The following is a 22,010-nucleotide window of genomic DNA, read 5'->3' as shown; positions in this document are numbered from 1 at the left end:
ATGTCCCACTGCTGGGCTAAAGGCCTCCTCTCCTCATTTTGAGGAGAAGGTTTGGAGCTTATTCCACAACGCTGCTCCAATGCGGGTTGGTGGAATACACATGTGGCAGAATTTCAGTGAAATTAGACACATGCAGGTTTCCTCACGAAAAACACCTTCACCGTAAAGCACGAGATTAATTATAATCACAAATTAAGCACATGAAAATTCAGTGGTGCTTGCCCGGGTTTGAACCCACGATCATCGGTTAAGATTCACGCGTTCTTACCACTGGGCCATCTCGGCTTTTTTTTAGGCTTTGGTAAATAAAATAAATTACTTATATATTTTTTTAATTTTTGATGATACAAGATGATTATCGGTTCGTTTCGGTACAATCTACATTTCGAACCGGTTGTAGGTGTAAATTAAATTAAACTTTAAATTAACTTAAAACTTTGAATAATGTATATTTAGATAGCATTATATGATACAGGGTTTGACCAAAATAAAATATAACTCAAAAACAAAACACATTCTTTTTATATTAAAGGGCCACAAGTGCAATGGTTTACGATCCACCTGCGATGCAAAAGTGACAGGTTTAATCAAAACCCCAGGGGCTATTGTTGTCCCCACTCTTGATGCAAGCTTTACGCTTAATTGGAAGAAATAACTAGACGATAGATAGAAGGCATAATGGATATTAGGTACGCATAAATAAAAAATCTTACCAACAGGAGCATCTTCAGTGATATTCGCATCATATTTATCCGTATCAAACGACGGAGCATGGTTGTTGACGTCTCGAATTGTAATTTCTACCTTGCACGTTGAATTGTGTACTCCATCTGTGGCCTGAAATATTTTTTTTATATAAAATAAAAATAAAAAATAAGACGTGTTTGTTACATGACATTACAAATCTCATAATCGACCAGATATTAAGAAGCGGCGACGTGCACAAACATGTATTATCTCATTCTCATACTCAACAAATGGGACTCGCTGAAGATGGTCAGGAGCAGGACCACTATATATATACAGACTTTTACATAATGATAATTACTTTATCGAAAGTCCAAAATATTTTACCCGACATGGGATTCGATGTCTTCGATATTGGTCTTGCGATTACACCAACGAAGTGGACCCTCATTTCCCTCAAATATGCTTCAACCCTACTATTCTTCAATCATAATTTACTAAACATTGTTAAGTTTTAGTACATATCTGGATGTAACTCACCAAAACAGTGAGAACAATCTTATTATCTTCGGTTGAGTTCAGAACAGCGTTTCCTAGTACTGATATCCTTCCAGTGATGGGCTCGATCCAGAATGGAGAGTTTGGAGGGTAGGCTATTGAGTACCGAATGTCAGACGTAGTGTCGATGTCCCTCGCTTGTACCTACATCAAAATATAATTAGCAAAACCTATTCAAATTAATGAACACATTTAAGTACATGATTTAGTTTACCACATAATACGAAAAACACATGCAATTCAATAAACTCTGATCCTGCAATGTTTATTGTAATTAATATGCTTAAGACAAGATTGTAATATATACAACAAAAGTATAACAAATATATTTTGAACATTTAATCAAGACTTTGTTTAAAAACATATTGCATAACTTTGAAAAGATATATTTGCTCATAATAGTAAGTAACTTCTATCTTTAGACATTTACCAGCGATGAAATTGTATGGTTTCCTTACAGTTAACGTATCAATAATTAAATTTTTCTTACAATCAACTCTGGTTCGAATTTCACAGCATCCTCGTCTATAGATGCTTTGTAAACGGGTGTGATGAAAACTGGTGGATTGTCGTTGGAATCAGTGAGGGATATTTGAAGAGATACAACTGTCATCTGTCCCGCTCCGTCATCGTCTGTAGCCTAAAATATGATTATATTTTACAAATAATTACGAAAATTATACGTTCTCGTATCTTTGTCTCTCTATATATATCACCCCGATCTAAATCAAAATGTATAAATTTTATATAATATTGTCTAATAAATTGAATTACAAGCGTCATACTGAAAAAGTTATACATATAAGGTATAGATAGACATCTGACATATTTTAATATAAATAGACACGAATTATTTATTTAGATATATTAATAAAATACATCGGAAACGAATTATTATTATGTAGTCTAAACAGGTTAAAATATATAAGATTCGTATATATGTTTATGTATATGTTATGTTTTTGTAAATTAATTATCGAATATTCTTATTGTTAATGTAACTTAGTTGTGTTTAAGTAAAATACCTTATATTGTAAGAAATAGTCTCTCCTGGTCTCGTAGTCGAGGCAGGGCGGGCGGCCCGGCGTGGCGCACGGAGCCACCGTTATCACTCCGCTGCGGTTGTCCACGTGGAACAGTTCTGCTCCGTTACCGGACAGTTGGTACACTATGCCTTCTGTACCGTATCTGTGAGGATGATTTATATAAATTGTGGTTATTAATGTTCCAGGAAGATTCAATTCACGCACAACAAAAAATAAAAACCCAGGGTGGGCCATGTGGCTATTGGCGTTCCTGGTGAACTAGGTAGGACGACGCGGTAATATGCGCAAATACCTCGCAATGCGTATTGCTGGTTTGTAATGAGTAGTCCAGCACTTAGCTAGTACACCTACGCACATACTTTATTCCGCCTAGCCGGTGGGGGAAATGAAAGACTTTTCCACCGATTAAAAGATAGTTTTGTCAATTTAACTCAAATTAACGAGAGACTTTGGTATCGTTCCTGATCACATTTTCACCAATATCAGGATATATACATATGAATTAACCGGTTTGCAAAATAGTCCACGACGAGTCAGCCGTTACCTGCCGGTGTCGCGGTCGGCGGCCCGCAGCGCCGCCACGCGCGCGCCGGCGGGCGCCGCCTCGGGCACGGCCGCGCCGTACGCCGCCTCCGCGAACTGCGGCGCGTTGTCGTTCACGTCCCACAGCGACACCGTCACGCTGGCCTTGGACCATAGTCGCGGCGAAGTGTGCAGCTCCTCGGCTATCACCTGCAAACGGTGACGCGACGGGTTACGATACGGCCGGGAGGTCGACGATCGCACGCTGATTTTGGAGGTCGTACTGAGAACCGGCGTGAATCGTTTCGATTAAAGAAACTGTCACTGGCGTCTCGATCAGACTCGGTATTTAAATAGGCTGTTATTTATTTCAAGTATACTTAATTTAATATGCGGACGGTCAAATGGAGACTACCGCTCTTTGATATTGGCGCCGTCAGAAATATAAACCATTCCTTACATCAGCAATGCGCCACTAACCTTGGAAACTAATATCATATGTCCCTTGTACCTGTTGTTACACTTACTCCCCATGTCAACGGGAACACAACAGTACTTAGTATTATTGTGTATCGTAAGAATTTGTGACGGGTGGATTGTATCCACAAAGACTAGCTTGCTGAAAACCAAGTTTGGTGGTAACCAAGTAAATGTTTTGCTTTTTTTTACATTAATATAATATAAAATACACAACTTACCTCTAAAATAAATTTTCTCTGATTTGGATCCTCATAATCTAGACTGGAATTCAGTCTCAAAGTAACGGTAGCGCTGCCGGTCGCCACGGAGGGTTCTATCACAAATGCTCCCATCTCATCAGACAGACGGAGAGTGAATACTGAATTTAAACCCTGAAAAATTACATATTAGATATTTATAGAGTTAGATCTACAGTCATAACGTAACAGATATATTTACTTGATATTGATATAATATTTCTCATTTAAATGCCCATTTTCGATTCAATTGATTTTATCTTGGTAAAAACGATTTATTTATTCAAAAATATAATTCATTCCAATTGAAATAAGGAAAAGGTGAATAATCAAGTTTGACCTTGAACTGACATGACATTAGGGATAACTAAGGGTATAAATATTTTGAGAAATTTCTCACCACATCGGTGTCGGTGACCACCATATCCAGGTTGGGTAACGGCGTCCCGGGCGGCAAGCTCTCGGGCAGCCCTACGCTATATTCGCGTCGGTTGAACCGCGGCGGCTCGTCGTTCACGTCCTTGATGGTGATGGTCACCGTTGCCAGAGACGATGTAAGTTCGGAGACTAAAGGCACACCGTTCACTATTTCGCTTGCCTGCAAAATATATTTTAAAATCTCAATTTTAAGTGCGAACTGTTACTATTTTATCTGTAAAAAGATATTTATCGTCTATTAAAGCTTAAAGCAAGAGCAAAATAAACTTGTATATAAATAAACAAATTTCAAACCATTAAGTTCGGAATCTATCCTAAGCTTTGATCATATAACTAACTAATAAATAAAATTAAAGTCAGTCGTCTGTGATTTCATACTAACGGCCTCTTTTTAAATTAATATGGCTAATTGTGAGTTACTGTTACTTTATGTGTGTAAGTCAATAGACATTATTTACGTTAAATGGCAGATTTTTAAGAATTTTCGTCACAAAATGAATTCCACACTGGCAAAGCCGCGGGTTTAGCTAGTAAATAAAAATTAGAGCTTTCTTGTAAAACGCCTCTTATATATCCTTAGAAAGTTACAAGTTTGATACAAAAAGAAAAACAAAGGAATTAAATATTATATATACATTATAAGTTCTTATGTACAAAATATCCAAAAATACTTACCCTAACTGTTAAATTGAGCGGAGAAGACGGATCAGCAAGCGCTTCTCTGTCCAATGGTTTAGCTGTTTTTAGTTCACCCGTTGTGCTGTCCAACCAAAAAAAGTCAAGAGGATCTGAAATTAAAATATTGTTGTTTTACTGTCTTAGTGACAATGTCCTTCTACCCGATTCTTTCTACGGTAGTCAATTGCAGATTGATACAATATTGCATAAGATTGTCCGAATAAATTGGTACCAAATCTATTCTGTTATACGATTGGTGCAGAATTGTGCTTTCTGAGGCACAGACTCTGTCCAATGGTTTAGCTGTTTTTAGTTCACCCGTTGTGCTGTCCAACCAAAAAAAGTCAAGAGGATCTGAAATTAAAATATTGTTGTTTTACTGTCTTAGTGACAATGTCCTTCTACCCGATTCTTTCTACGATAGTCAATTGCAGATTGATACAATATTGCATAAGATTGTCCGAATAAATTGGTACCAAATCTATTCTGTTATACGATTGGTGCAGAATTGTGCTTTCTGAGGCACAGACACAGCACAGCAGGGGAACACAGATAAATTTTGTTATAGAACCTAGCTCTGGATTACTAATAAGAATTTCGTAAAGGACAACTCAATATTATCTTATTAGACTAATAGTGTAATAATCTGATTAAGCGAAAAAGCACAAGCTCATACCTCGTAGATGATCCACAACACATTCACTGTGGTATGGCTATAATTTATAGTCATTTTGACAACTAAAATTTATAAAATACACTTATAAACTATTCTATGATTCAACGTACTTGTAATGAGTTCGAGTTTCACGTCCCTCGGCTGAGCTCTGTCGGCATCTCTGGCTTTGATGACCAAGGCCACCGTCCCCACAGCTGCGTCCTCCGCTAACGCCCCACTGAGGGATCCACTAAATACGGGCGGACTGTTCTGTACGTCTACTACCTTCACTTCGACATGAGCTGTTGATTGGAGACTACCATCCTGAAAATATTTATAATCTGTTATAGTTATCCTTTGCAATTATTAAACACTTACCGAATATTAACTGAGTAAGTACTTAATATTGGGTAATTGTTTGTTATTACTCACAGATAGTATGTGTGAACAAATATCATATGTAACTCAGCTTTACTAGGAACTCCTATGCTAGCACTTAAAATAATTTCTTAACAGAAAGTAATAGTAACTCGCATATTAGCTTTACAAAAGAAAAATAATATCGTATATATTTTATATTACTACATAATAAGATAAATAACAAACCGTGGCATAGATCTGAAACTGATAAAACTGATTCTCGTTGTAGTCCAACTTTTTCTTGAGGACCAGAGCCCCATTGTACTGGTTGGCGGTTGAATGTAGGCTCACAACTTCAAAGTAGTCACATACTTCTGGCCACTACAAAAACAATTACAAATATATTAGTCCTAAAACTAAAAGTAACAGCGTGTAAATGTCCCAATTCCAAATTGTTGGGCTAAGGCTTCCTCTAATTTACTCCACCACGCTGCTCTATTGTGGGTTCCTCACGATGTTTTCCTTCACTGCTGAGTACGAAATAAATTATAAACACAAATTTAATTTAACAAGATTCAAACCACGATCTTAGATTTAAAAAAAATGCTGAAAAGAATCCTAGAAAACCTTAATAGGTTTTCTAGGATTCTTTTCAGCGAAGTAATCTTCGCCCCCAGCACTTACATATCTGTTACGTTCAAAAGCCTTTTTGAAATATGATTTTATTAATATTTAGCTATGATTTTATTTATAAAATAACTGATATATTCACAAAGCTATGTCTTCCTTTGTTTCCTTGGTAGTGCTAGATAGACTAAAGAATTATAAGATGGAGATTAAAAACAAACCTGTTCGTTAGGAACGCAACCAACTTCTAAGCTGTCTCCAACAGAATCGATGTCTTCAACTTCAATGTTTCGTAAAATAGTTTTTCCAATCTCCTCGTCTTCAGGCACATCAACTTCGTAAGGACTCTGAAAATTATAAACTCATTAAAAAGTTAGTCAACTAGTTAAATACTTTAAACATAAATCGTAGCTTTGGGAGCATCTCTAAGCTTGTGCCGTTCGGTATGAACATAATTTATCTATTTAATTACCTTTTTATATTTGGTATAATCCTAAGCTCTAAACTCCAACTGGTTTATTTTATTAATAATACTGGTTGGCCAAATTCCCAAAAAAAAAAATCAAGCAATACGTCAATCATCCCTGTCCTACCTGTTTTAAGTTAGATTATTTACGTGTAAGGTATTTTATTTTCTTATCTTTTGATAGATCACGGCGTTAACTTATGAAGAGCGTGAAACGAAAATATTCCGAAGGAATTCGATTACCAAATAAACATGAATAAAAACGGAATTAAGACTTAAAATAAAATGTCCGTTTAGTTTGTTAATGTGACGTAATATCGTCGGTCCCTTAATGGTCGCTCAATAGTGTACTTACATTTTTAAATATTGGTGGGTTGTCATTTTCATCCAATACAATGACGGTGACTGGCTGGGATTGGTACAATGGATTTTTCGTGTCAGGATCCTCATTTTCAATAGACACCAGGAACTTAATCGTATCTTCTTTCTGCATATTAAAAGATAAACAATACTATTGATAAACGTTAGCTAAGTTTATATTAATTTAATTAAATTCCATTAATAGGTATACAAACTTTTTAGAATCGGAAAAAGTTGAAATATACAGATGTGTCGTAAAATAAATAAATAAAAAAATACCTCTCTGTCTAAAGGGAGAACAAGTGTAACTTCGCCAGTCGAAGAGTTGACAGAAAACTTATCGGTCCCCACAAGGCCATATTTGATCTGAAATAAAAATAATACATAATTACTAATGATAGTTTTATAATTTATATACCTACACAATATTAATAAATAAATTTTCTCTCTTATCATTAGGCCTAGGAAATGCGTAACACCGGATACTGACTAGAAAGTCAATTTAACATTATATAAATTAATATCAACAGTTTCAATATGAGTTCCTAATGGTACTGCTCTATATTAATACTGCTCCATTAGCATACTTAATTTCTATTTCCATAGTATTATGTCACATGGTACCATTGTAAATATTAAAACTGAAGTATATTTTTTATAATACAATTGGACGAGCAGATCGGCCACCTTTCCTAACATCACCAATACGCCACTAACCTTGAGAACTTATGTCCTATGTTCCGTGTGCCTATAGTTACATTAGCTCACTCACCCTTCCAACCGGAATACAACAACGGGCTTGCGCAAAGTCCTACCGAGTCATTCATTTTAAATTCAATGAAATTCCTACATTAAGTTTGTACGAGTTTACATACTTGTGTCCGCGCTAATTTTATTTATGTGGTTCAAACCGTTAAGGACGAATTAAAATTTTTATACACAATAAATATGTGTTTAAATACATCTTATATTATCATATACTAATAATTTTAAATAAATAAATTTATTAAAACAAAAGTTAAATATTGTCACAAAACATCCAGTAGCCAAGCCTGTCTTGCGGGTACCAACTACCGGTCACAATTTCGCACGCTTAATCAATAGCTCGGACGATATGCTATCCCATAAAAAATTAAATAATAACTTTTCTTTATAGATCCACCAACCCGCATTGGATCAGCGTGGTGGAATAAGCACCAAAAACCTTCTCCTCAAAAAGGGAGAGGAGGCCTTAGCCCAGCAGTGGCACATTCACGGGCTGTTACTGTATTTCTTTATACAAAATGCAGTCATATATATGAAAAATATAATAATATATAATACCTAAAGAACAAAAAATTAATAAATAAATAAAATATAATCAGTGTAGTGGACAAGAGACAAGACAATTCTTATATGCTATTGTACAATTTTTTTCTATACTTATTTTGCTTCTTTGTATTGACACGGCTCCCGCACCGTGGAGTAATAATAATAATATGTTTATTCATAATAGAGATAGTAGTTAAATATTGTAGTATTTAATTTTACAATTTGTAAAAATTAATTTAATTCCAATCAGGTTATATAGTACTGCACTCCTCGCTAAGTTATAAAATAATCTGTATTAAGGAGTAACACTAAGCCTTTACTGCAAAACAGCAGTAATTGGTGTGGTTGTGTTCCGGTTTGAAAAGTGAGTGAGCCAGTGTAATTACAGGCACAAGAGACATAACATCTTATTTCCTAAGATTGGTGACGCATTGGCTATGTAAGCGATGGTTAACATTTCTTACAATGCCAATGTCTATGGGTGTTGGTGACCACTTACAATCAGGTGGCCCATATGCTCGTCCGCCTTACTATTCTATAAAAAAACCGTATTAGTTTCAATTGCTTGTAAGAGCCTACTTGAGTAAAGTATATTTTAAATTAATTTTGTACATTGCTTTTAAAACTCACACTACTCTACTGACTGACGTAATTTTTAATGAAATACTGTTTACTAAATATTATTTTTATTAGTCATCACTGTTTCTCGTTTATTAATAAAATTGTGTAGCTATTTATTTTCTCAACATTTCATTATTATACTTACACATTACATATATTATGTTATAAAAATTATAATGGCTCAGTGGTTAGAAGACGAGAATCTTAATCGGTGTTTTTTTTATAGTATAGGTAGGCGAACGAGTATATGGGTCACCTGATGGTAAGTGGTCACCAACGCCCATAAACATTGGCATTGCAAGAAATGTTAACCATCGCTTACATCACCAATGCGCCACCAACCTTGGGAACGAAGATGTTATGTCCATTGTGCTTGTAATTACACTGGCTCACTCACCCTTCAAACCGGAACACAACAATACCAAGTACTGCTGTTTTGCGGTAGAATATCTGATGAGTGGGTGGTACCTACCCAGACGAGCTTGCACAAAGCCCTACTACCAGTATACCGAGTTTACTCCAGGCAAGCAGCACTGAATTATCATGTACTTATTTTTTTTAATTTAGCAACACAACCAGTTTTTCTACACACACAGTTTTGAAGAATACTCTTGATAAACCGTATAAAGCACAAAACAGGTCCTGAGTCTCCTTGCAGCGGTAGTATTATGTATAATGAAGATTTGGATATTATTGGTTACATCGCTGAACCAACGCGGCCTGGCAGCTGACATCATACATGGCATCCGCAACATGCTTACAATATTTTTCTTAACCGCCGAGCGAGTGATTAATTCATAATTCACGAAATAATACATATACTTACAGGCAAACCCTCTGGATCAGTGGTTCCTTGTAATGTGTATACAATATCTCCTACCGCTGTACTTTCATAGAGAGCGAAGTTGTCCATGTCTTGAATGAAGACCGGCAGCTTGTTGGTTAAACCTGGAAATACAATAAGGTTAAAATTATGAGTTTTGAGAAACGCTTTAATATAAACTACATATAACGACGATAACACCGTAATGTTTTAGTTGTTATGTAACTCTTGATCTTATTGCTTAATACTTAAATCAAAGAATTCAACAAATTTATTTTAACGAAAAACACTGCAGTGCTATTTTGTAAGAATTCGCTTCATTACTCACTTGAAATGTTGACATCCGACTTTGTTTTGAAATTATATAATTATTATGGTCAATGTCGCATGTCACTTTCTGATATTTCACGACCGTTTTCTGCGGTTTCTAGTCAGTTCTTACAGCATAACCGAAGTACCGAGAATTCCGCAAGGATCAAAGTTATCTACATTCAGTATTTATATATATACTAATATATTGAATCTAAATTCTGAACCGGTAGCTTTAAATGCTTAACTTTGTAAAACGACGATTAAAAAGCTCGTAAGAGCATACTTGAATGAAGCTTATTTTTATTTTGTTTTCTTTTTTTTAATCTTGTTAAAAAACCAAATGTATCTTTAATTTTCAATAAGCAAATGTTTTTACAAAAATATTTTCTAAAGTTAAATTGGACAGTTCGTAAGCTATATCAGGGTTTTGAGGCCATTGTATAAAATACTGATTCATCTCAGTTAATTGTGTTAATGAAATAACAGTTATTTCATTGTTTTTAGAAAGATACTTTTAGTTTATGTAGAATGTTTAATAAATGATTCTAATTATAGGATAGTAGCAATTTCTCCAGCTTGTATGATAATAACACAATAGTTCACTATCCGATAAATGTCCCAGTTCTTCAATGTAAATAATTCTTTTATAGCAATAAAACACATTAAAAGGTAAATAATTAATTTATGTTTAATAAGCGTTTTACACGTGGCTACAATCGCATCATAATTCGAAATTGCTAAATACTAATTTCCCTGGTTTACATGGTTTTATACAAATTTTCATCCTCTTTACTACCGTAAAATTTCCAAAAATCCCCTTTAGTGCTCACCTAGCATATAAAAGTAATCCGTATGCAAAGAGCTGTGCATGAATATGCCAGTCAGTTATTATACATATTAATAATAAAACAAGGCGTCTTACCAACGTGGAAGATCACAGCTGCAACGCAGACCACCGCAGCAGGCCATCTCGACGCCATGTTGCGACTTCTGAAAAGAAAATAACCGTTTTAACATCCTTTAAAAGATAAAAAAGTCATTAAGTTACTAAATCTTAAGCTGTAAAGATCTTAAAATGTACTTAAGGTTACATAAAGATAAGAAAGCTAAATATACATATCGCAATCGAGTCTATGGACCTTACTGATAAAGTTGATGTTCATCCTTCTTCATATATTTAAATTTAGGTGACTTTTTTGTCATATATAATATTGTTTATATGTTTCATATTATTTACGCAGTTCCACTTTTATTATTTAATTGATAAATTCTTTCTTTCGGATGTTAACAGCTATCTTATTGTGCTCAACTGAATTGTAATAAGGTGTTTACAGTATTTAATTTCCAGTTGTGTTTGCTTTTGAATGAGTTTGCACAACTCTGTACAAGTTTTAATTTTATATTATACTTTATTATAATTACTAAATCGCTAGCAAACCATAATTAAAAAATAAAATATTGTTTTAGTAATAAAGTGTCGGTTGAAATTTTGCTACATGTGTAATAGAATTGAATTGAGGAGTAAGCACCAAATCTTCTCAAGGTGGAATTAGACATTTGCCCACGAGAATTTACAAGTAGTGGCTTTGCTATTTTACTTGACATTATTCCAGGAGTTAAAGACTGTACACGGTTTAACGTCAATTATTTCAGCCTCTCTGTTATTACCAGTGATGCGGTAATTGAAAAAACGTTATGTAGGGCTGCGTTCTCTGACTTTTAAACAAAAGCCAGACATATTAAATGTCCATCCCTGAATTTACATCACGTGTAAGCAACAGTTCAAATATGGACGTCTAAATGTTTTTCTCTTTCGCTCATTGGAATATACATAAAGCCGTCTCAGTCGCTCTTGCCGTAGAGATATTGCGGTATTTAGTAAATAATAGTGGACATCAGTTGTGTAACACATAATTTTTCATAATTATTATATATAACATAATTAATGTTTTATTCTTTTATATACCTAATATGATTCTTTATTTTTCCGTCCGCATAAATAAATGTATGTCACCTACATATTGATAAAAAAGAATAACTACTGAAAAAAATAATATTCGACTACAAGGTATCATCACCCAAAATGGTAAAATAATTTGAATAATTATATTTATAAATAAATATATATATATCGAGTGTATTTGTGTTTGCGCAAACACTTGTGCTCTATAAATACGTCCTGCGAGGTTTAGCCAACCTCTTCTCAGAGATTGACTACCGTGGCCTAAATCAGTCAAGAGGACATCAATGATATGAACGGCTCATTAATTCACACCTAAATACTAAATTACAAAGTATTGTTGTTTGTTAGTAGAATAAATGATGTGAATGTAGTACCCAACATAGATAAGATATAGAACCTTGCAATTGGTGGTTTAGCTCATTAAATCTTAAAATCAAGCATAAAAGATGCTGAAGGCAAATGCCAGATAACAAATCACAAGTCTCTATCTCGTAGAATCTCGACTAATTAACTAAATAGTCAACAATAGACCGACCAGCAATTGCAAAGGTCAATTAGTCCAAGGTCGTTCAGTAGAACTGCAACAAGTACATAATTAATTTATCATATTCACAGTGACCTATTAATGGAATAATAGTCTAATGACTTCCTTAATGTAGCTTATACAGCTGCAGGACACCAAGCCCCGATTTGATTGTCGGATCAGGTCAAGTCATTGTATTCTTTAATACATCTGAATGTAGTTTGACACAGTTTACTTGGTGGTAGGGCTTTGTGAAAGCCAGGTTGGCCTCACCCATTTGCCCGTTGAGCAGGCACCACTCATTCATCAGATATTGTACCGCCAGTTATACTTAGAACTGTTGTGTTTGGGTTTGAAGGATGAGTAAGCTAGTTTAACTACAGGCACAGAACCATAACATTTTAGTTCCCAAAGTGACAATGAAACCATTTCTGGTTTCATTATAAAAAAAATAAACTAAATAAAATTTGATTAAAATCAGTTCATAAATTGACCTAGTTCTAGTCAAATTATGAATGAATCTTAACGGGTAAAAATCTGTAAGCGTGAATCTTAACCGATGATCGTGGGTTCAAACCCGGGTAAGCACTCGGAATTTTCATGAGCATAATTTTTGTTTATAATTATCAGTCAAGGTGAAGGAAAACATCGTGAGGAAATCTGCAAGAGTCTCATTTCACTGAAATTCTGCCACGTGTGTATTCCGTTAACCCAGATTGAAGCAGCGTAGTGGAATAAGCTCCAAAACCTTCTTCTCAAAAAAGGAGATGAGACCTAGCCCAGCAGGACATTCACAGGCTGTTACTAGGTCATAAATTTATATTACCTGTCAATGTTAGAAAATAAGTTACGCCACAGACGGTCGCGTGTGTCGATTTTATTAGATTTTTTACACAACCTAACAAAATTGCAATTATAACGGTAATTGACACCAATAACTCAAACATAATCCCACGACAAACATCGGCTGCTGCGCGGAGAGCGAACAATGAGCAAAATGTCAAGATTAGCATACTGGGTTGTATCTGACGAATATATATATATATATATATATATATATATATATATCAGGATTATAAAAAAATGTACTCAACTGTTTAATCTTTTAAATTATTTACGGACTTTTTATTAATATAACTATTAATAACTCCTCGCCTTGAGAAGCTTATTCCACCACGCCACTCCACTCTGGCGTATGCTTCCATTTCCTTAATCGAACGCTTTACACGTTATCAATTATCAAAACAAAATAAGCAATTCAAATTCCAATGGTGCTTGCCCAGGTTTGAACCTGCAATCATCGGAAAGTTTCACGTGCTCTAAACACTGAACCATCGGGCGAACTTGACTCAAATATATATGGTACAATATATTACTATTTATATTTTTCCCTTCAAATCGACTTGAAGGTCAAAATCGAACACAACTTTCACACCGTTAGGCTGAATATAGAGCATTCGAATTTCAAAGCTTTTGTACAAAAATTAAATAATTAATACACGTATTATTGTTAATATTTTTAATTTAATGGAATTATTATTTGCTAAACTAGAAATTTGCAATAATAGTAATTTGCTGTAACTAAATTGCAGAACCGAAATCTCATTGGAACGAAAAATATAATTTTTGAATAATTTTTGACATTATTATTATTAGCCAAATAATTCACATAATACCGCGAATAATACTAACATACAAATATCAATCAAATGAAAATAATTTCGAAGCTATTTAAATCATTTTTTATAATGTAATTGTATTTGTTCTCATAGGGATGGATGTTAACCTATCGGAGTGTCATGTTAATGCATATGAGTGTTAAATAGAATAAATGCTTGACTAGACGAGATATGATATAGCGACATACAATATACATAATACATGGTGTATATAAGTATTATATAGTGCCCACAGTGATGACCCATAGAAGTGTTGTAACCGGGACAAGTACCACTGAATTATCTTGAGCTTAATTTGTTAATTTATCACGTATTCGGCGGTAAAAAAACATCGTAAGGAAACCTACATGTGGCCGATGGAAATCTGCGACATGTATTAAAGTATCTCCCCTTATCTTCGATTGTGATAGAGTATATGCAGTTTTACTATATATTTTATGTTATTTGTATAGCTCACGTTTGTATTTAGCTATGTTTAGTGAATATATACTGACTCTACCAATTGAGTTTTTTAAACGAAACGATAGAGTGATATATAATACGTTGCGTAACTTATTCGCATGGCTATCATTAATGCGATGAATGCTGTGAATTACGCTAGATGCTTGGGAATATTTCGAAACCGTTTAACGGATCCTCAGTTACCCTGAAGTTACTCACATAATTAACCTATGTGTTACAGATTAAAATAACAGATTTTAACCATTGTTTGAAAATACATTTTCGTCAGTATGTTTCTAAATATTTAAAACATTAAACAATTATATTTCAAAAATGGCCACAAATACAGATTTTTTATATCATTTATAGTTATATTATTATTCATATATAATATTTATTATATAACATATGTATGTTCTACATATTTTACAGTTAAGCTTAGACGCGCAATCAAACCAAAGGGATTTGGATATACAATTGTTGGTAGGGCTTTGTGTTAGCTTGCCTTGGTGCACCCACTGATCGCATATTTTACTGCCAAACAGCAATACTTATTATTGTTCTATTCCGGTTTGAAGGTTGAGTAACCAGCGGTAAAAATTATAGGAACAAGGGTCATTACTGTTCCCAAGTTTGCTGTCGCATAGGCGATGTAATGAATGGTTACCATCAGCAGGCCCGTTTGCCAATCTACCTACTTGCAAAAAAAAACGATAAGAAAAAATATGAATTCGAACATAATTTAAATGCTTATATTTAACTGTGTATTAAATTAGAAAAAATAACTGTATCTACTGAGTTTCCTGCCACTAGTTATATAGTAAATAGCCGTGAGAACATCTTGAAATGAGTACATAATGACGATGTGTCAGGCTCAATGCTCAACTATACCTGACCCCGTCCCATCGACCGTTACAATCGGCATTATCGTACAGTTACGCGCAAATGACCTCATGCTTCTTGCAACTTGTCGCGACCATTAGGATCGATCCACACTATCATTCCACAAATCGGTCTCGTAGTTAAAGTATTCTCAACTGTTAAGATAAATTCCGTTTGAAACTCTAGCAATAATCAGTTTCAAGGAAATGTCATATACAATGCTATTTTGTAAGAATTAACTTCATTACTTATGTGAAGTGTCAACCTTATCAACATAACAACCGACTTATGGTGATATACTATTTTGGTGCGTATATTCTAAAAATGTTATAATTATTACGGTCAATGTCGCGTATCACTTTCTGACATTTCACGACCGTTTTCTACGGTGAATTTCGAGTTTGTTCTTACAGAAGAGCCCTACTGGTCGAGATGGAATTGTAAAGACGTGTACAGATTATGTGAATGCTCTTCTGTTCAGGGCTCAATCAGATATTTCCCGCAGAAATGGCAAGTGGATTTCGGTTTAGAACAAATGATAATCGAAGTAAGATTGTATAATGTGTTCGAAATTATAGTGTGAATCGACCCTTATTGTCGTGAATAGGATCATTTTGGAGATATTTCTTCTTAGAGAATGACTCTTTCTTTCGAAGAATAACGTTTGGAACGATTTTACCTCCGCATGCCGTTGCATAAAGACGAGTGATTTATTACAGTCATGTTGTATCTGGTGATTTAGTCTCCCTTAAGATTGGCTGCCAAGGTCAAAATCGATGATCGGTTTTGTTCGATGATCATTCTCATGATGCGTTTATAAAGTTAGTTTTCTCACAATCATACACAGATTAGAGTGCAAGCCCCTTTTGGGGGAAACATTTTTAAAATTTCTGATCTATTTACCCGGGGTTTAAGCTTTCATCAAAACCAGCTGCATGTTCTTGTTCTTTGTTCGTTTTATATATGTTACCAGGACAAACTAACAGAAGAGCAAGGTAATGCTAAATAATATTAAGGTTTCGTTCAGCTCAAAAAGCATATTTCCGGCTATTACACATGTCTTGTTTTGGGGGGAAATGTGTAAAATTTAATCCCGAGTCTATCGTTTGTAATTTAGGGCCTGGAAGCTTTAATGTTGACCTCGAAACGTCATAATGATTCTATCACTATCCCACTTATGAAATCGAAATGGGATGGCACTTCTTTTGAATGCATCGCCACGACTTTCGACTCTACCAAGATGCATTTGTTTTACATATAGCATATTCATTTCTATTATCGATTTCGATAATTGATTTTCTGTCTTTGTTGTCCGACTGGCAGTCAGTTAGTCAGTGTTAAGCATATATTAAGTTACAATAATTTTTCTTTAGAAACTAATATATTTCTGAGCCTATAGCCTTCTATCGCACAAACTTTCTAGTTTTATAATATAAATTGATTTTAATCAAATTTATACTACGTGCTTCGGAGTGCACGTTTTCGATAATGTTTCTTGCGGCAGATTGTCGTTATATTGTACTCTCGTAATATAATTAGTCTGTTATCATTTATAGATGTTAATTATTGTGTAGGCTTTGATATATTAACCTATACTTATATATAAATGGGCAAGTAACTTTTGTCTGTCTGCTTTCAAAGCGAAAATACTAAAAAGACGTTGATAAAATTTGGTGCGCAGCAAGCTTGCACCCCAAGAACAGACATAGATTACTTTTACTTATCACCACACCCTCCTCCCCCACACAAGCGGGTGAAGCAGCGGGCGGATACTATTTTAATATATTTATGTTTAAATGATTCAACACAGGCGATCAAACAGACTGATCAAACGTTTTACTAGATAGGAGGATTGTATTACATTCATATTATCATTATATGATTTTTCAATTTATTTAAAGATGGCTTACATTGATAACGTGACCTGTTATTCCACATAAATGATCCTTTACTCATAGACATTGACAGTTCAAAAAGACCACGTGTTACATTTATTTATTTATTTTGTTTTTCGTTCGGAATTGTTCTTCTTTTTTTTTAATAAGAAAAAAATAATTTAAATCTATAACTATAGTTTAATGTTACAAAGTAATGTGACACAATAATTACTCGTGAAGAAGATCAAACCTATCCATATGACATTGGTATGGATAGCAAAACATGCTTATAAAATCACTTTTATATAATTTTATAATCAACAGATTATAAATTGAGATAAGAATTATAAAATCGCCATTACATCTAATTAAATATACACAGATCGCATTTTACACGTAAAACGTGTTCAAACAGCGTAAAAAGTTGCCTCCGTACGAGATCGTATTGCGTAACAGATGAACGAGACAAATGTTGCGAGATTTCACGCAAGAAACGATTCAAACACTTTATTTTTTTCATTGTTCTGGATAAGGTAATGTGTTATCTATTTAACAACACTATAGCAAAATTGCAACAGAGTGAGACATTAAAATTATTTTATAATATTTTTTTTTAATATATAGGCTAGCGCTTGACTGTTATCCTACCTGATGGAGAGTGTTGAGGTGGAGCGTGCTTGCCTAGAAGATGCCTATTCACCTTGACTTGAAGGTACTCATATTGTAGGTAAAAACGGAGGTCGGGATGGTATTCCAGACCTTAGCGGTGCGTATCAGAAACGAGGAAGCAAATCGTTTCGTACGTGTCTTTAGTACGTCAACTACGTACAGTTGCAGATAATTTTCGATGCCTCGCAGTTCAGTGGTAAAAAGGTGGTTGGGGAACCAAATTAAAAAATTCCTAAGCACACTCTCCGAAATATATCCCGTACAATACCGACAGACAGGCAACTATACTAAGTTTGATCAATATGGAGAATATATATATGAAAAGTAAATAACCGACTGTTTGGCAATGGTCTCTTCTGAGATTATTCTACCACGCCTCTTTTCAAGTTGATGGATACTATTACGACGAAATTTCATCTTCTGATGTTATACTTCAATATCGAACTTTAAATTAATTATTAACACAAAATAAATACAATACGAAAACGCAGAAACGCCAATATTTAGACAAGCTTCATGTCTACTAGCCAGACAGCTGGTAGATTCTTATTAAATGAACGAAATACAATACATGGGATGTGCTGTACTAAATTATCATTAACACACCTGTCTGACAGGGCGTTAGGCTCGATATAACTATTGTATTATAATATTCAATGCTATGTACACCCCTACTTTTATTTTTGCTGTTATACCGATAATGCCGTCTCTTGTACATATCTCTTGTATGTAATTTATGTCTATATTTATTGGTGTACAATAACGAATATTTTGAATTTGAGTTTAGAATATTCGTTTATTTAAATTTGTTTAAATGATATTTTAGTGTAAGATCCAGTACAGTACTTAATGTTATCATTGTCATGAGTATATAATGTTATTATTAAGGTTAAATAACATATTACACGGTAGTATGCGCAAGCGATCCCGTTGTGCCCCCCTCCCCCACTGTTCCCTTGGGGGAAAGGCATAATGCGTTTTTCCAGCGTAAAAAAAAGTTTAAATAATATATGAAACGTATTATTTTAATATAATACCAAAACATATACGTAATATATGCCAATGTGCCTATATTTTCTTACATACTATTGTAATCCATTCTATATAACCTATTAAAAGTTAAGGACTCGAAAACGTTTTTAGCGGGTATTTATTGAAACAATGCTGTCTTCTTCTTTCGAATGTCAAATCAATAATGACAGAAAGAGAGGAATCAGTGTTTAATTAAACATTGCATTTTATAAGTAATGCTGTTGGTATGTTGGTTAGTTATATGAAATAAGTTAGCGCTGCGAACTTCGTCCCTAACCACACAGATTGCTCACTAGCTCAACGCGTCAGTAATGCTAACAATGCTGTGAAACAGGTAACCCGTTCGCTAACTTAGGTTAGCTTGAGTAATACTTGATTTTGAGTTATACATGTGTATATATGAATATATATAACTACAGATGAGATACAGTATATCTTAAAAAATAATAAAATAGATAAATGTATTATAAATTAATTTAGGTATTGTTTAGCTAATTGAGTATATTATGTACACTCGTTACTGCTGATAGATATATAATATATTTTACTTGGTGGTAAGGCTTTGTGCAAGATCTTCTGAGTAGGTACATCCCACTAATTAGATATTCTACTGCAAAGGTAGTAGTACTTATTATTGTTGTTGTGTTCCGGTTTGAAGGGTGAGTGATCCAGTGTAATTACAGGTAAAAGGGATATAATGTCTTGGATCCCAAGGTTTGTGACGTATTGGTCATATAAGAGATGGTTATAATTTTTACAATGCTAATGTCTATAGTCGATGGTGGCCATTTACCACCATTCGCCTGCCAATTCTAAAATACATATATTTATTATTTTTTATAAATCTTTAATGACCAAGTGTCCGTACTCCATGCCCTTTATAAATTATTATGCAAGCATTAACTTTAAATGCCTATAAGGATGCACTACCGTTACTCGGGGAGCCCCACTATTCAACTTCGCTCCTCGAAACTCCAGTAAGCTCTTCGATCACGGTCCACTCTCTGTCACTTATTGTCAAGAAGATGGTGTAAATCCTTATCACATATGTGACTAACTTCACTTTTTTGATAAAGATATTTATATATGTATTAAAATATATTTAGGTACTGGTAAAATGTATAAACTAGTAGAGTGCTTAAAAAATAGTGCATTGCAAACTCTGCTTCTGTTATAGATAATACGTTTCACATACATAAACGTTGCACTTAAATTCGAAATTTGAATTTGCACCCAAACAATTTTCACATCCACTATTGTAATTATTTTATTATTATTTCTTTTTTTTTGTAATTTTGCAAAAGGTATTCGCAATTCAATTATTATATAACAACTAATAATAATTAGGAATATTAATGAATCGTACCCTCAAAGCATAAATATTTTGCAAGGAGCGTGAACGACAATAGGTCAGGGTCGAATCTGCGACTTTCACATCGCTAGACAGCCAGTTTATCGTTGAGCTACTAAGACTCGACATTGTCATGATTTCCTAGGCGATAAATAATTTAAGCAAGTTAAATTTCATTAAAATCTATTGATAAAGATGTTAATATTAAAATCTTTGGCGTTTAATAATGTTGATATGATGACAGTCACACTCTGCGCATTAAATGGTTTATATTTAAAATTTTAAAAATAAATAAAGTTCATGTTTATCTTAAATTAATAAATTATGTATCAATCAATCAATCAACTGCCAATCGTTGTCCACTGCTGAACATAGGCCTCTCCCAAGGTGCGCCAAAGCTCCCTGTCCTCCGCCTTCCGCATCCAGTTGGTGCCCGCCACCTTCTTAAGGTCGTCGGTCCACATGGCTGGAGGGTGCCCTACGCTGCGCTTGCCGATTCGCGGTCTCCACTCTAGGACTCGTCTGCTCCAACGGCTATCGGTCCTACGACATACGTGACCAGCCCACTGCCACTTCAGCCTGCTAATTTTGCAAGCTATGTCGGTGACTCCGGTTCTTTTCCGGATAATCTCATTTCTGATCTTATCCTTCAAAGATACTCCGAGCATAGCTCGCTCCATAGCACGCTGAGCGACTTTGAATTTGTGGACTAGTCCCGCAGTTAGTGTCCACGTTTCGGCACCGTATGTCATGGCAGGTAAGACGCATTGGTTGAAGACTTTCGTCTTCAAACATTGCGGTATAGACGACTTGAGGACTTGACGAAGGTTGCCAAATGCTGCCCATCCCAAGCGAATTCTTCGATCGGCTTCCTTCTCGAAGTTGTTCCTACCGACTTGTATTATCTGTCCTAGGTAGGTATATTCACTAACAACTTCGAGAGGTTTCCCCTCGACGTATATCGGTCCCGGCACGACATGCCTATTGAACATGACTTTGGTCTTGTCCAAGTTTATACCGAGACCGACACACCAGGAAGACTCGCCTAGGCTACGCAGCATTTCGGTGAGTTGTTCCAGCGACTCTGCTATGATGACGATATCGTCGGCAAATCGAAGGTGTGAGATGTACTCGCCGTTTACATTGACTTCAGTCCAATCCAACGTCTTGAAAACGTCTTCCAACGCGTTGGTGAATAGTTTCGGGGAAATTACATCCCCCTGTCTCACCCCTCTGCGCAGTTGGATCGCCTTCGTCTTACAGTCCTGTATGTGGACAGTCATTGTAGCAGCGTTGTACAGACATCTCAGTACCTCGATATATCTCCAGTCGATATGACATCTCTGCAATGAGTCGAGCACTGCCCAGGTTTCGATGGAGTCGAAGGCTTTCTCGTAGTCCACAAATACCATA

At 34.9% G+C, this 22,010-nt stretch overlaps 1 protein-coding gene across 3 annotated transcripts in view; it reads right to left on the bottom strand.

Moving 5' to 3' along the window:
- The window catches only part of LOC126772992 (cadherin-87A-like), a 53,303-nt gene that overhangs the window by 14,503 nt on the left and 16,790 nt on the right, over positions 1-22,010 (bottom strand). For all 3 annotated transcript variants that reach the window (XM_050493593.1, XM_050493594.1, XM_050493595.1), the window contains exons 2-16: positions 11,103-11,170; positions 9,872-9,993; positions 7,393-7,479; positions 7,109-7,240; positions 6,509-6,634; positions 5,907-6,041; positions 5,432-5,624; positions 4,643-4,755; positions 3,930-4,127; positions 3,512-3,664; positions 2,836-3,023; positions 2,271-2,433; positions 1,736-1,885; positions 1,228-1,389; positions 714-837 (exon numbers count right to left, since the gene is read on the bottom strand). In XM_050493593.1, the coding sequence (XP_050349550.1) occupies positions 714-837; positions 1,228-1,389; positions 1,736-1,885; positions 2,271-2,433; positions 2,836-3,023; positions 3,512-3,664; positions 3,930-4,127; positions 4,643-4,755; positions 5,432-5,624; positions 5,907-6,041; positions 6,509-6,634; positions 7,109-7,240; positions 7,393-7,479; positions 9,872-9,993; positions 11,103-11,160 (2,104 nt within the window). In that variant the 5' untranslated portion in view covers positions 11,161-11,170. The remainder of the gene's footprint in view (positions 1-713; positions 838-1,227; positions 1,390-1,735; positions 1,886-2,270; positions 2,434-2,835; positions 3,024-3,511; positions 3,665-3,929; positions 4,128-4,642; positions 4,756-5,431; positions 5,625-5,906; positions 6,042-6,508; positions 6,635-7,108; positions 7,241-7,392; positions 7,480-9,871; positions 9,994-11,102; positions 11,171-22,010) is intronic.

The sequence above is a fragment of the Nymphalis io genome, chromosome 13 (assembly GCF_905147045.1).
Source record: "Nymphalis io chromosome 13, ilAglIoxx1.1, whole genome shotgun sequence".
Classification (NCBI taxonomy): Eukaryota; Metazoa; Arthropoda; class Insecta; order Lepidoptera; family Nymphalidae; genus Nymphalis; species Nymphalis io.
Note: the sequence above shows the minus strand (reverse complement) of the source record. Positions and strands in the feature narration are given on the sequence as shown.